The sequence below is a fragment of the Manis pentadactyla genome, chromosome 3 (assembly GCF_030020395.1).
Source record: "Manis pentadactyla isolate mManPen7 chromosome 3, mManPen7.hap1, whole genome shotgun sequence".
In the NCBI taxonomy this organism is placed as follows: domain Eukaryota; kingdom Metazoa; phylum Chordata; class Mammalia; order Pholidota; family Manidae; genus Manis; species Manis pentadactyla.
In genome coordinates, this window is record NC_080021.1 from 201,166,235 (window position 1) to 201,179,252 (window position 13,018).

Genomic DNA, 13,018 nt, shown 5'->3' on the forward strand with positions numbered 1-13,018 from the left:
AATTAATATATAATATTAATATATATAAATGGTTTGATTTTAATCTATAATCCAAGATCTATTAGAAGAATGAATGTTACCTACACAATTACCTACATACTTTAAAAAATTTTTTATAATTGAGACTTTCTTTTGCCCTAGAATGTGTATTGAGCCTGAAATAACTGAGCAAGGTCTGGTTTTTCTCCTCATAGCTCCTTCATGAAAATAAAGCCTTCTTATTAACCAACCTTCCTTCTCCTACCATATCCAAATAAGGAGCTCTCTCTAATTGTCAGTATAGTCATTCAGCTTTTCATATTTTTGAAAATATGTATTGATATTGATGAAACCCTAAGGATCATTAAGTCAGATACGTCGGGACCAATTCAGATAAATTCAAGTGAAAATCGAGGAGCATTAACTTGCTATACAAAATGGACATGCCAGTTGTCTTTCCCTACAGCACTACGTTTAGCACCAGCAGGACCAAACCCTGAGTGTGGAGAGCAATGAAATTAATGCTGGAAGGATTCAGAGTTTATAAGTTTAGTTCAGAAATTCTTCAGAGAGGATGGGTGAATTTTATTGAATAAGAGGGAAGGAAATGATTTGCTAGAAAAGAGAAGAAAGAGCTTTCCAGATAAGAATAGTGAAAACTATAAAGGCCAGTAATAATTTATATATATACATATATATATGTATATATTATATGTTTATACACGTGTGTATATGTATTTGTGTGTACATGTGGTCATTGCTATCCACTACTTTAAGCATTACAACAACGCTTTGAGAAGGTATTGATTATGTCTCACTTTGCTGCCTGAAACACTGAAGTTTAAAGAGTTTAAGTGGAGCCAAGTATGGAACCCAGATCTTCCAGCTTGAAGTTCACTGTTCTTTCCACTAGATCATGCTAAGGAGTCAACCTCTAGAGGCCACAAAACGCCTTGTCCGCAGAGCAGCCTGTGGTGAGGGTTAGAAGGCAGGAGGGGTCTGACTGTGTGGATATCCTCAAATGTGTAACCCAGTGTTTATCTCATTTGAGATCCCTGCAGTGAAGTTGAACGAGCTGCTCGAGAACTTTTATGTCACCGTTAAGAAGAGTGACGGCTCAGACTTCCTGGCCACCTCGCTCCATGCCATTCGCCGAGGCCTGGACCGCATCCTGAAGAACGCGGGTGTGGGCTTTTCCATAACCAGCAGCACCTTCAGTTCTTCCACCAAGAAACTCAAGGAGAAGCTGTGGGTGCTGAGTAAGGCAGGGATGTCAGGTGCCCGTTCTCGCAATATCATCTACTTCTCCCTTTCTGATGAGGAGGAGATGTGGCAGGCAGGGTGTCTAGGGGACGACAGCCCTATCACTCTCCTGTCCACCGTGGTCAAGTACAACAGCCAGTACCTGAATATGCGGACGCTGCAGGAACATGCAGATCTGATGTATGGGGACATCGAGCTACTCAAAGACCTGCAAAACCAGCCCTATTTTGCCCGGACAGACAGTGTCAAACGGGAGAGTCGGAGTGGTTCCACTAGAGTGTGTCATGGGAAGATCTACCACGAACATTCCAGGGGGCACAAACAGTGCCCTTACTGCCTCCTCTACAAGTACATGTACATCCATCGGCCACCCACCCAAATGGAGACCAAGTCCCCTTTCTACCTTACTGCCAGGAAGGAGGCCACAGACACAGACAGTGTGTGGTATGAGGAGCAGAGAATGGGGCTGCGGTCGCTTCGGGGAATTGTCCCAAACCTAGCCAAGAAGGTCAAGCTGGAAAACTGTGAGAACTTCACCTTTGTTTCATTTACTCAGGTCTCCAGGAGGCTGGGCTCCCACAGCTGCTGCCAGTGAGAACTCCCTGGGCCCAGGCCGGTGCCCCGCACACCCTGACAGGCGAGGGCTCCCTCTGGCAGCCACAGCCAGAGCTCCCGGGTGGCAGGGGATGGCCACGAGGTCATGGTCAGGCTGGCCTGCGTCAGTGGTGACCTGCTATTTCTTTACTTTGGGTTTGTTTTTTAACTGCAAGTAGATGAGTCTGAATAATTAGGATGTTTTAGCCAAATGTGTGTCACCTTTGTTAAATTACACAATCTAATACAGTGTATAATTGCTACCTACACAAGAGTGAGGAAGTTCATTTTATCTAGTGCCTTTTTAGCACAGATTTTCTCAAAAAAAGAAAAAGAAAAAAAACTGTTTAAGTAGTCATTTTTTTAAAATCCCGGTAGCCTAGTAGCTTTAGAATGTTACAAAGACTCTACCCACTTTGTTGAATTACACTCACAAAAAGGAACCAGAAAGAGAAAGACATGTTAATAACTATTTTCAGGAGAGAAATTGCACTTGACACTCTTCATATTTTATTGATGGTTAACTTGGTTCTACAGAGCCAGCAGCCTCACTTGATGGCAGATGATCAAGTTGCACCCAGTCATGCTGACAGAGAGGCAGGGGGCTGCTCTGACCACTCTCAGCACTGGGAGGAATTTGATCTCTGCATCCATGGAGACCATTTTATGAAAAAAGATGAATGCACCAAAAGATGTTCGTGAAAACAAGGTTTCCAGTGAACTAGATGATTGGTACTATGAGGGAATTTCCTGTAGCAAAAGTGGCTTGGAAAAAGCAATCTGTGATCAAAATGTGAAAACCTCCTGAAGAAGTGCCTACATTTTATTTCTCAGCGTCACGTGAAATCTGTTTCTGTTCAAACATTTTTCAGAGCTTTTTCTTATCTGTTCTTTGTGTTACACAGTTGTCCTGTTAGCACATGGCATGGGGTCTGTAAAACAACAGAAGGTAATGTTCAGGCTTACGTTTTCAGGGCAGTCCAACAGAACCAGCTGCAAAGGGCTCCCAAAATGTGTTTACTAAAAAGCTTTGAAATATTTTTGTTCAAGTATGACTTTTTCAGCCACAATAAATGTCATCATTGTAGGTTGGCACCAGTGCTTGGGACATGAGGACGTAGGCAACCCACCAGGTAAGCAAACTCGGCATGGAGGACATAGCTGTAAAACCAAGAGCATCATGATAGGTTATTGATGCAGTTTAAAGTCATTTCACTCCGGTAAAACTCAACCTGACGACACGTTATGGAGACGTCATCAGAATTTTCTAGTAACCGCTCTTAATGATAAGTAAAAAAGGAGCCCAAAGAATGCTGAGAATATAATTTCTAAGGAACTTTATTTTATATTTGAGGAAAGACTGCTACAGCTTTATATCATTATGTTCCTTTGTGTGCTTTCTAGTAGAAAATTAAGATTCCAATATAAAATTCATGTTGTGGGAGTCCTAAAAGCAGTGCTATTTCTTTTTCAAAATCATATTTTAGTATTTATTTTGATTCACTGTTTTAAAAGTCATTCACTGGTCACTGAAATATGTAATACTTCCTTTCCTGAACAAGACTCAACCGATGCTGCCTTAAGGTTTAATGTTGTTCTCGTTTTAGTGATTGCATATTTACTATTTTGTTTACTAGTTGATCTTTCCTGAAAATAGATTAATTCTGGAATGTTCCCATCTGTATATAAATAACAGGTAATATTTTATAATTAGTGCTATGGCTTAATATTGCATTCTGTTCTATTGTAGTTTCCTATAGTGATTTTAGGCTTTAATTAAAAAGAGACACCATTCACTAAGGACAGTTTCCTTTAAGCTTGCTAAACACCCAAAGGATATTCTGTTTGTGGAAAGCAGATGGTCATTTTCTTGTCAGTTCTGCACTTCAACAGAAAAATAATCTATGCTTACTATTGAGTAGGGTCTACAGATTAATTAAACAAAGCTTCCATTTTAATTTTAAATAGATTTAAAAAGAAACTGCCATTAGGAATCACTGGGGTCTTTTCAGAATTTTAACACTTCCAGAAGTAGCAATAACTGACCCAGAGGTTTTAATCTTTCTGTTTTTCATAGTGTCTTTTTGTCAGCTGAATAGCCATCCCTGACTCAAATTTGTTGCTTATCAGCCTATTGAATATACTGTAAATGCCCAGAGTTCTGAAGTGGATGATTATATTTAAAAATCTGGAGATAGAATCTTCAGTGATATCTGATGGATTGAAAGAATTGTATCTCAGCATCCTAGATGCTGTTCATTACATGCCTCCTTGGGGAATGGGAGTGAGAAGGAAGACACATTGGTCAGCTGCTACTCTGAGACCCACTGTAGCAGGCACTTTGTCTATTCTGTATTTGTGCGTAAAAGTGTATGTGTGTATGTATACACACATTTTAAGTTTAAATGTGGTAATGCCTAGTAAACTTGCTAAAATGGCAAAGCACCCATCCATCTATACGGCCATGTCTGCTCTCAGAGGGTCTGCAGGGGAGGCCAGAGTTTCTCATTCCCTGGCATTCAGCAAAGGCAGTTGTTCTCTTTCCAGCTGCTCTAATCCACTCCCCCCCTGGGGGACCCCATGATTTTCTACCCTGGGCCTAAACCAGGAAAAAGGAGAATCCCAAGGGAAGGAAACAGGGAGGTTAAGAGCATTTTCTCCACTCACCTTTAGTTTTGGGTTCTTTTTTTTTTTTCCCCCCAAGTGGGAATGCTTTCAGGAATTTGCAAGCTCATGTAGGCACAAATTGCGTCTATCTCTGTGTGAGGGAAGGCAGTGCTGCCAGTGTTATGATGGGACCTGTGGAGGCCTTGGGGCGAGCGCCTGCCCTCCACAACTCCGCATCTGCTCTCCACTGAGCCCTGCCAGCTTGGTGTCCCCTCGCCAGCATCTCACAGGTTTTGCCTTAGAAGTTTGTTCCAGCAGAGATGATAGGGCGTCAGCTTCAGGGGTGTGATTCGGTTAAATATAAAGGGTTTAGCACAACACAATGCACATAGCACACATGCAGCAAATGTTAGCAAGTTTAGTCACAACTTTTGCTAATAGTAGTACTTGGTATTATTCAACTAACTTGCATTACACCACTTATTTCTTCCATTATGGAGATTCCCTCTCCTTTAAACTGTTAAACTTGAAGAAGAAACCAAACCTGATGATCTGGTCACATTTATACCCATAAATTCTACCTCCAACACAGCCAAGCCCTGATACCTCAGATATTAAGCAAAAACAAGTGAAGAATGGAGATGCCGTTGAGGCTTTCTGAGGAAGCTTTTGTACTGTTTAGTGTGTTCAAAACAGGAAATATCATGGAAGAATTTAACCAAAGTTTTTAAAGAAATGGTGTTGTTAGTCATGTGGCATTTTTCCAGCTTTCCTTGGAGTATATGCAGCCCTGACTGATAAATCTGTTTGAGGAAATGTGGAATGCTGTTAACTTTGATTTTTATTTTAATTCAACCTTATTAAAAGCACCAGGCACTATACCACTCCCTCGGCATGCTCATATCAGCCATTGGGAGAATCTGGTCATAAATACATGCTCAGGTTTTTTACTTTCATTTTCTAATTTTGGTGTTGAGGATTTGTACAGTCTTTAGGCTAAAACACCCTCATACCAAAGCATACCTGTTTAGTCATTTGTTTTCTGTTCTTCTTTTCTTTATCAGAGCACATTTCTTTTCTGCTTTGAGTCTTAAAAAGCAATAGGTTGTAGATAACTCTGAGATCATGTCGTCCTCATTTTACCAATAAAGAAATGAAACACAGGGATATTGAAGGGTCCGTCCAAGGTCAGTAAGACAATAAGTAATAGATTCAGGACTAGAAAATTAATCCAGAACTCTTTCCTCTATACCAGAGCTGGGAAGATTTCAATTCTTAAAAACTAATCAGTGAACTGCATCTGGCAGAAAGACATCTGGCTAGCACCGCCCCCAGTGAGCTCCTACCTTCCCAGAAAAACCATTCATAAAGATCCAGAAGAAGGCCAAATCTTGATGCGAGAATACAGAAGGAATTGATACAATTAATGAGGCTTATGGAAGTAAAGTGAGGCAAAACCTTCCAGGTTGTAGGTCAGTGTTTTCTCTGGCTTCTCTCCATGAAACCAAGACCCTGTGAAATAAAAATATTTTAAAATAGTCAGTACATGTTCTCCTCACCAACCATGTCTACCTCCTTAGCATCCGAGCTCCCAACCCAGAGAAATAACTGGTTGATTCTTCCTCTTAGCCAGGTGACATGCCACGAAGTAAAATGCTCTCTCTCCCCTTCTCTTCCTTCTCCCTACCCCTCTTGCTCTTTTTTCAGTCCAGAACTCCAAATCCTAGGGCTGGCACATGAGCAGGAAGCAGAGAGGATCTACTAGAGACATAGCACATTCAGAGAAAAGTGCTGGATAGGGGAGGGCAGCAACAATAAGTTACTAGGGAGCAGAACATGTACATATTCTGCTGATTTTTCATGTACTGGTTCAGAGACCCAAACAACCAGATATAGGAAGGAAAAGGATACCACTTTTACCAAAAAAAAGTGTTAAACTAGAAATTGGATTAGAAAATATGCACATCTCCTTATCATCACCCTGTATCTGAAAGAGGGATCTGACGAACTCACAAGTGGACAGATAGCATAACCAGGGGTGGTGAATACTGGGTCCGGGAAGAAAGGATGACATTTAAGCATGAGTATAGAGAAAAAACAAAATGTGGAATATAAAAAGTGACTGAACCAAGGAAAAGGAACAGCTTCCAGAACATTTGAGAATGAAAAGAAACAAGACAATTTTAGGATTCTTTTTGTCATAATTGAAAGAAAGGAAGAATGGCTTCTATACAGCAGTAGTTATCTTAAAATGGGAATGGGTTCAGAGAAAAAGGCAATACAGTAAGATGAAAAAGAAGATTAGTAAGAAGGACTTCAAGGATGTTAACAACACAACATCCAATTAAAATCCACCCTGGAAGCAGAAAAGAGCAATACGGATGTTTAAAAAGCCCAAATCAGTAATGTGAAGGAAAAATGAGATTTTTTTCCTAATGCTCTTTCAAAAGAAGAGATGAAAATAATGGGGAATAATAATGCATTTGGAAGACGGAACATTAGCTAACGTTACTGACATTTGCTTTCCTGATGGAAAGACTATATTGAGAAAAAAATATAATAAGACTAGAGAAATGAAATCTTTCCTGAACAGAATGAAAATTTGTGTGTGTAGAGTGAAAGGAGTTACTGCATTCCAGGCAAAAAAAAAAAAAAAAAGGAAAAACCCCTGCACCTAAGTACCTCTGGTATAATTTTTAAACTGCCAAGGATAGAGAGTAAAAAATCCTGCAGGCATCCAGTCAGAAAGTTACAAGTTGCCTATCAGAAAATGAAAAAGCATCCTGGCTTCATACTTCCACTCTATACCACCAAATGCTAGGAAACAATGGGGAATTTTGAGGGGAAAAATTGTGACTTTGGAATTTGGTACACATTTTACATGTGAAGATAACCAAAAGTATATTTAGTTATGACAAGCATGCAGGCAACAAACCATCTATGTACTATTCTTATAAATTGTACTGCAGCCTACAAAGTTTGGTTGAAAAAAATTTTTTTTAGCTTAATATGAAAATTTCCAGAGACTCTGGGGCATTAAACATCATATCATTACCCACTGGAAGAAGGATATGTGTACCTAGATAATATGGCTAGAAGCCACATATCTAAAAGCGCCCGAAGTCCCCATATGAATGAGCTAAACTAATGCAAGAAGATGAACTTAAAAGTCATTACCAATCACAGCATCATATTTATTCATTTTGATTACTGACGTAATGCATGATCAATATAGATAGAAACTTCAGATATATTTTTCACAAAATTTAAATTTGATTTAAATCTTGGGTTCCCCCTCCCAGTTGTAACACTATCCTGAAGGATCCCTTGCTTCCAAGAAAAGGCAAGGGGTCTCTAGCTGTTTGGGGGTCTGATAGCCTAGACTAGAGCTTTTTGAGGCCATCCATGTGCTTCTCCACTTGTCTCAAATTCAGAACCACAGGTGCAAAATTAGAGATCAGGAACAGCGAAGCTTGTTTTAGAATGCAAGTGCAAGGGAAGTTCAATTTCAGCAGGGGCGCATGGCTGGCCAATGGCAGGGAGGGTGCTTTCCTTGGCCATCCTTGAAGTTTTATGGAACTATGTTTAAATTCAGATATTAAGGAAATAAAAGAAGACAAAGAAAACAAATTACTTCTGGAGTCTAACAAGGTCAGTGTCAGAACCAAAGCTGGGTTGTTCATTGTGCTTTTCATTTGCTCACACTAGAAGGACTTGGAAACACACAGGAATGCCGAGTGTCATTGGCCTTAATGCACAGTTGCTTCCTGGCTGTGTAAAGGTTTTATCTGTGCCCAAGTCATCTTGCAATTTAAACTCTCAACACCACCAGCACATCTGCTTTAGATTTAGCAATAGAATAACTAATGGGTTGCTTTGCATTTGCTTAGTTTTCCATTGTGAAGCACAAGCAAACCTCTTACAGCTGGACAGAGCATCTTCTGGACAGGTTCCAAGTGTAACCTTTCCCAGGTCTCCTCCTGCTTGGCTGTGACTGACAAAGTCTGTTCCCTTTAACTATTTAAATAAGAAACTCAATGCTTTTATTTAACACTTTAGTATTTTCTATGTGGCTGTATGTTCCAAATAATAGCAACAAAACTGTTTCCAAGTGTTTTCACTGTTCTGAATGTATTAGTTGTTTTTCTTTTAATGTAGAGGAGAATATCCATAACTTCTTAACACTGGAAACATCATTCTGAATGATAAAGGAAATTGTCAGTAATGTGAGTGGTTTTACTGTACCATTTTCAACTTTTCCTTTCCCTCCCCACTGATGCCTGCACATATACACATATCGCATATGCATGTGGTGGCACAAGTGTGGGAAAGAACGTGGAGCATCTGTTTTCTGTCATCGAGTGTCAGAGTTGGAAGGGATTTTCTTGTTCATCTAGTCCAGCTCTCAAGTTGATGATCTGTTCGAGTTTGTTAACAATTTGCAAGGTTCTAGGTTTTTTCAAAAGTTGTTGTTTGGTTTGTTTATGTACCTGCAGCTTGACTGTTTAACCCAGATTTTTGAGAATAAAAAATAAAAAAGTAATGTATATTTTATGTCTGTTTTATTAAATATAACTTAGTTATTTAAACTTCATCAACAGTCTGTATGGTTTCTAAATGTTGTATTTTAGTATCACAGTCCTGGAAGTAATGTTTTCCTTTGTATTTTGCAATGTAAGGACATTTTGAGCAGTTCTTTGCCCGTGTGCTATGCTTCTGAGACAAAGCCTGAGTGAAGCAGTGGTCCTGGCTGACTCTCCCTCTGGTTTTCTGACTTGGATTTCTTCACCAGGCAAGCTGAGAGCCCTTTGGAGAGCTATGATGCTGCTTGTATGTTGACCATTGTATACATGCCTCTAATTACTATTTTTCTGCTCTTTAAATTATTATTTATAGCTTTTAGGGAGTACATTTAATCCTAAACATTTTTAACATAGAAATTTACTGTTCTACATATTTAACAGCTAGAATCATTCCTAAGAAACAAGTTTCTGAAAAATATTTCCAAATGAGTATAATGGTAGTAAAAATGAGGCATTTCATTGAGAATTATTGACTCTCAGGCAAATCGGCTCTCATTGTTCCACTTAGAGCAATGACTTTATTATTATTATTATTATTATTTTAGATTCCTGTACCAGTTTAAAAATTTGGTGAAAGTCATAGAGTACTTTGTCAGGAAAATGCATCTATCCAGGCAACATCTCACATACACAAATCTCTCACATACTGTATCACATACAGTCTACATACTCCCGTGATAGAATTTTTTTTTTTAAAGAGTTTTCTCTTTTGAGATCTGTTCTAACATATTTAAAGATTGCTTCAAAATAATCCAGAGGGATAGTAGTTGGGGGTGAAGATGACACACACGTTGGCCTTAAGTTGATCATTGTTAAAGCAAATCGATGCAGATGCGAGAGTTCCTCATACACCTCTCTGTTCTCTTGTATACGTTTGAAAATTTCTGTAAGAGTTAAAACCCACCAGGATAAAAACTTGTGCCAGAGCTGTTACAGCCTTCTTCGCCAATCTCATAGAATCACAAAATCTTCAAGCCAACAGCAAGGACCTCAGGAGAGCTGAGAATAAGGATGCTGACAAACAGAGAAGACCCTCCAGACAGCACCGAGGTTGAGTTTCAGGTGGGAGTGCTGCGCTGTAGCAGGAATGGCAAGAACCCGTGGCATCCGAGTTATTGCTTTTAACATGACCTCATTTGTACCTACCAGATGGGCACCCCTTTTGCTCTTCCCCTTTCATGTAGAAAGTAGATCTGTGGAAGTGTTGGGGGTGCTTCTGGCAGCCTTAAGAGAGAGACAGTTAAGACATACAGATGGAGATGCGCTCCATCTCAGCCCTGTGAAGATTTACACACTGAGCCAGGGGGTCCAAAGGCCTGGGATTGCACGTGTCCTTCTAGGCTTTGAGAACAAACACTCCTCAAGGAGTTGCTACAGGAATACGTTCCAGTGAAACCTTGAAAGAATGAAAACCTCCAGGCGAGCACCGGCAAGATGCCCAGTGTGGATAAAGCACATCAGTGGCCTGCGTGCACCGTCATAGGCAGCAAGACGGTTACTTGCTCAGACCTGCCCAAGTCTCTCGTGACCAGCGCATTTGGCTTATTTCAGCCTATTCCATCTCCTTTTCCTTGTCCTCTCCTAGATTAGGACCTGGGGCCCTGAGGTGTGTGTTCCGTCTTCCTTCCCCACCACCTTTCTTTTTCCTTCTCTTTCTTGCAGTTTCCCTGTTTCATTCTTCCTCTGCTTAGGAGCATTTTCACTACAATTTTTGCTGGTGAGACACCAGAGACAGACATGAAAGACATTAAACAAGATATATTTCAACAATAAATAAGATTCTTGTATTTCTCATGGGATCCCAGAGAAATAATGAAGAGAAATAAAAATTCCTGCTGGAGTATTTACAATGTGCTCAGCTGTTGAAATGCTCCGAACGCAATCAAGGAAGTAATTTAGCACATTGCTAATACACTTAACTATGGTAATAATGTTTAAGATTTTGGCCAAATTTAAAGAACCCAGTGAATCTTTTAGGACATTATTGAAGACGCTAACCTCCGCAGTAGCAAATATGTTTCTGATGGTTAATAGTTAATACTGTATTTGTGATTTCTTGTCCATCCGTAGGATAATGTCCCGCAATTAAAAGGATGCAGTTTGACCTTCTTCCAGGCGGGGAACACTATGATCCAGATGTTTCCTTTATCCGGATTCTCAGGTCATGTGTAGACTCTCTGTAGTCCTCTGGTATGTATTTCTCTTGCTGTCTCGTGATTTCTCAGTGTAACTACCCAGCCAGGGTTTCCCAACCACTGTTTCCTAAGTGTCCATCATTCATGTACCTCTTCTGCAATCTTTGTGACTGCTGAGTCCACTTGTTATATTACCTATTTGATACTGTCTTTTAATCGATTCATTTTTTACTTGAATTTATTGTAAAGCAAAAAGCTGGTTTTTAAAAGCAGGACTCCCAGAGTGAAACCACTTGAGTTCAAATTCCTGCTCCTCTTATTAATTCTATGACCTTGAGCAAGTTATTTGACCTCTCTATGCTTCCATTTCTTCCTCTTTAAAAGGAAATCACAAATACAGTATTAACTATTAACCATCAGAAACATGTTAAACAAAAACAACAATATCTGTTTCATAAGGTTGTCATGAGAATTAAGGAAGAATATTAATGTACATGAAGCACGTAGAACAATGCCTGGTACGTAGTATTCATCAAAAAACGGTAACTGTCAGCTATGCTTATTATTTATATTACTATATAACTGCTGTATTAACAACTAAACTTGCAATTAATTAATTAAACTTGCAATAAATAGATTCAAACACATACCTATTAAAAGTTAAAATGTTCATGCATCTATACCCCCAAGAATCATCTCTAGCTCATCAGTGGCACAATGACCACACTTTGGGAAATGGCTTGGCCCCCTGCCCTTTCTGAAGTCATCTTCTGCTTGGCTTCCAGAACTCAATGTGTCACCGTCTCCTGGTTTTCCTGCCGTGTGTCTAGATTCTCTCTTGGGCTCCACATCCCTCGACTGTCTCATATATACTGATTCAATTTCATGTACTTTCTCAGGGCAGTTTCATCCACTCCTATGGTCTTAGCAGAAGTAGATCTACCTTATCCAACCCTTTCTCAACTGGGGGTTTTCATCTGAACCACAGGATACAGAAAACGACTTGAAAGCCTCGTTTCCCAGGAGAGCTGAGGTACATAATTAGTATCATTCTAAATGCGGAGGAGAGACGTTCATTTGTTCCAGACAACGGAGGCCTTAGGGCTTCAGAGCTTACTTCTCTGCTGGGAGTCTGTTGAGAAAGACTTCTCTACCCCACGTCCTCGCCCTGTATTTCCTCCTAAGGAAATGCCCCTGTACCCGCCTGCTGCCCAAGGTCCTCCCTCCTCCCAACCCCCGTCTTTCATCCACCACACCCGGGTTCCACTACTGGATGACTCTACTTACCTCAACATCCCTGGACTCCCTCCCCTTCCTGTGCTCCCCGCCGCCACCAGCCTGGCTGGTCCACGCTGTTTTGCCCCATGTGTACTTCAGTGCACCCTGAGTGGTCTCCTTGCCCCCACCAGTCCACCCACCACTGCTCCTGGAAAAATCACACTAAATGCAGATCTTATTCAAGCATTGCCCCTTTAAGGGTTCTCCAAGGCCTTTCTGATTAAGCCCTAAAATCTCAGCAAGGATTGCTGGCTTGTGTTGTCACACTGTTCTGTCCCTCCCTCTGCCACCGCACCTGCTCGCCCTCACCCTCTGCCAGGGTGCCCTCTCATGTGCCTGTTCCTCTGCCATCGCCCCACTCTTCTGTAAATTCTTACTTAGTCTCCACTTCTCATCTGCCATATGTACAGGTGTACATGGCAGACTCCTCCGAGGAGTGGTCAGTCCTCTTGGATTCTGCTGCCTTGGCAGTTAGCAAGCCGATCCTAGTCACCCTGCCGACCGGCCTGTTCCCAAGGAGCCAGCTGTATTCACAGGGAGCAGTTTTCCATCTCTGGGCATTGGCCTCACCAAGCAGCT

At 40.7% G+C, this 13,018-nt stretch overlaps 1 protein-coding gene across 2 annotated transcripts in view; it reads left to right on the plus strand.

The window, feature by feature from the left end:
* Window positions 1-8,992, plus strand: part of KIAA1958 (KIAA1958 ortholog) — a 192,323-nt gene extending 183,331 nt beyond the window's left edge. The window contains exons 4-5 of one of the 2 annotated variants that reach the window (XM_036915641.2): window positions 1,031-1,686; window positions 1,799-8,992. In XM_036915641.2, the coding sequence (XP_036771536.2) occupies window positions 1,031-1,686; window positions 1,799-2,015 (873 nt within the window). In that variant the 3' untranslated portion in view covers window positions 2,016-8,992. Of the gene's footprint in view, window positions 1-1,030 lie in introns of both variants that reach the window. The other variant, XM_036915642.2, reaches the window with a different exon arrangement.
* The last annotated feature ends 4,026 nt before the right edge of the window (window positions 8,993-13,018 follow it).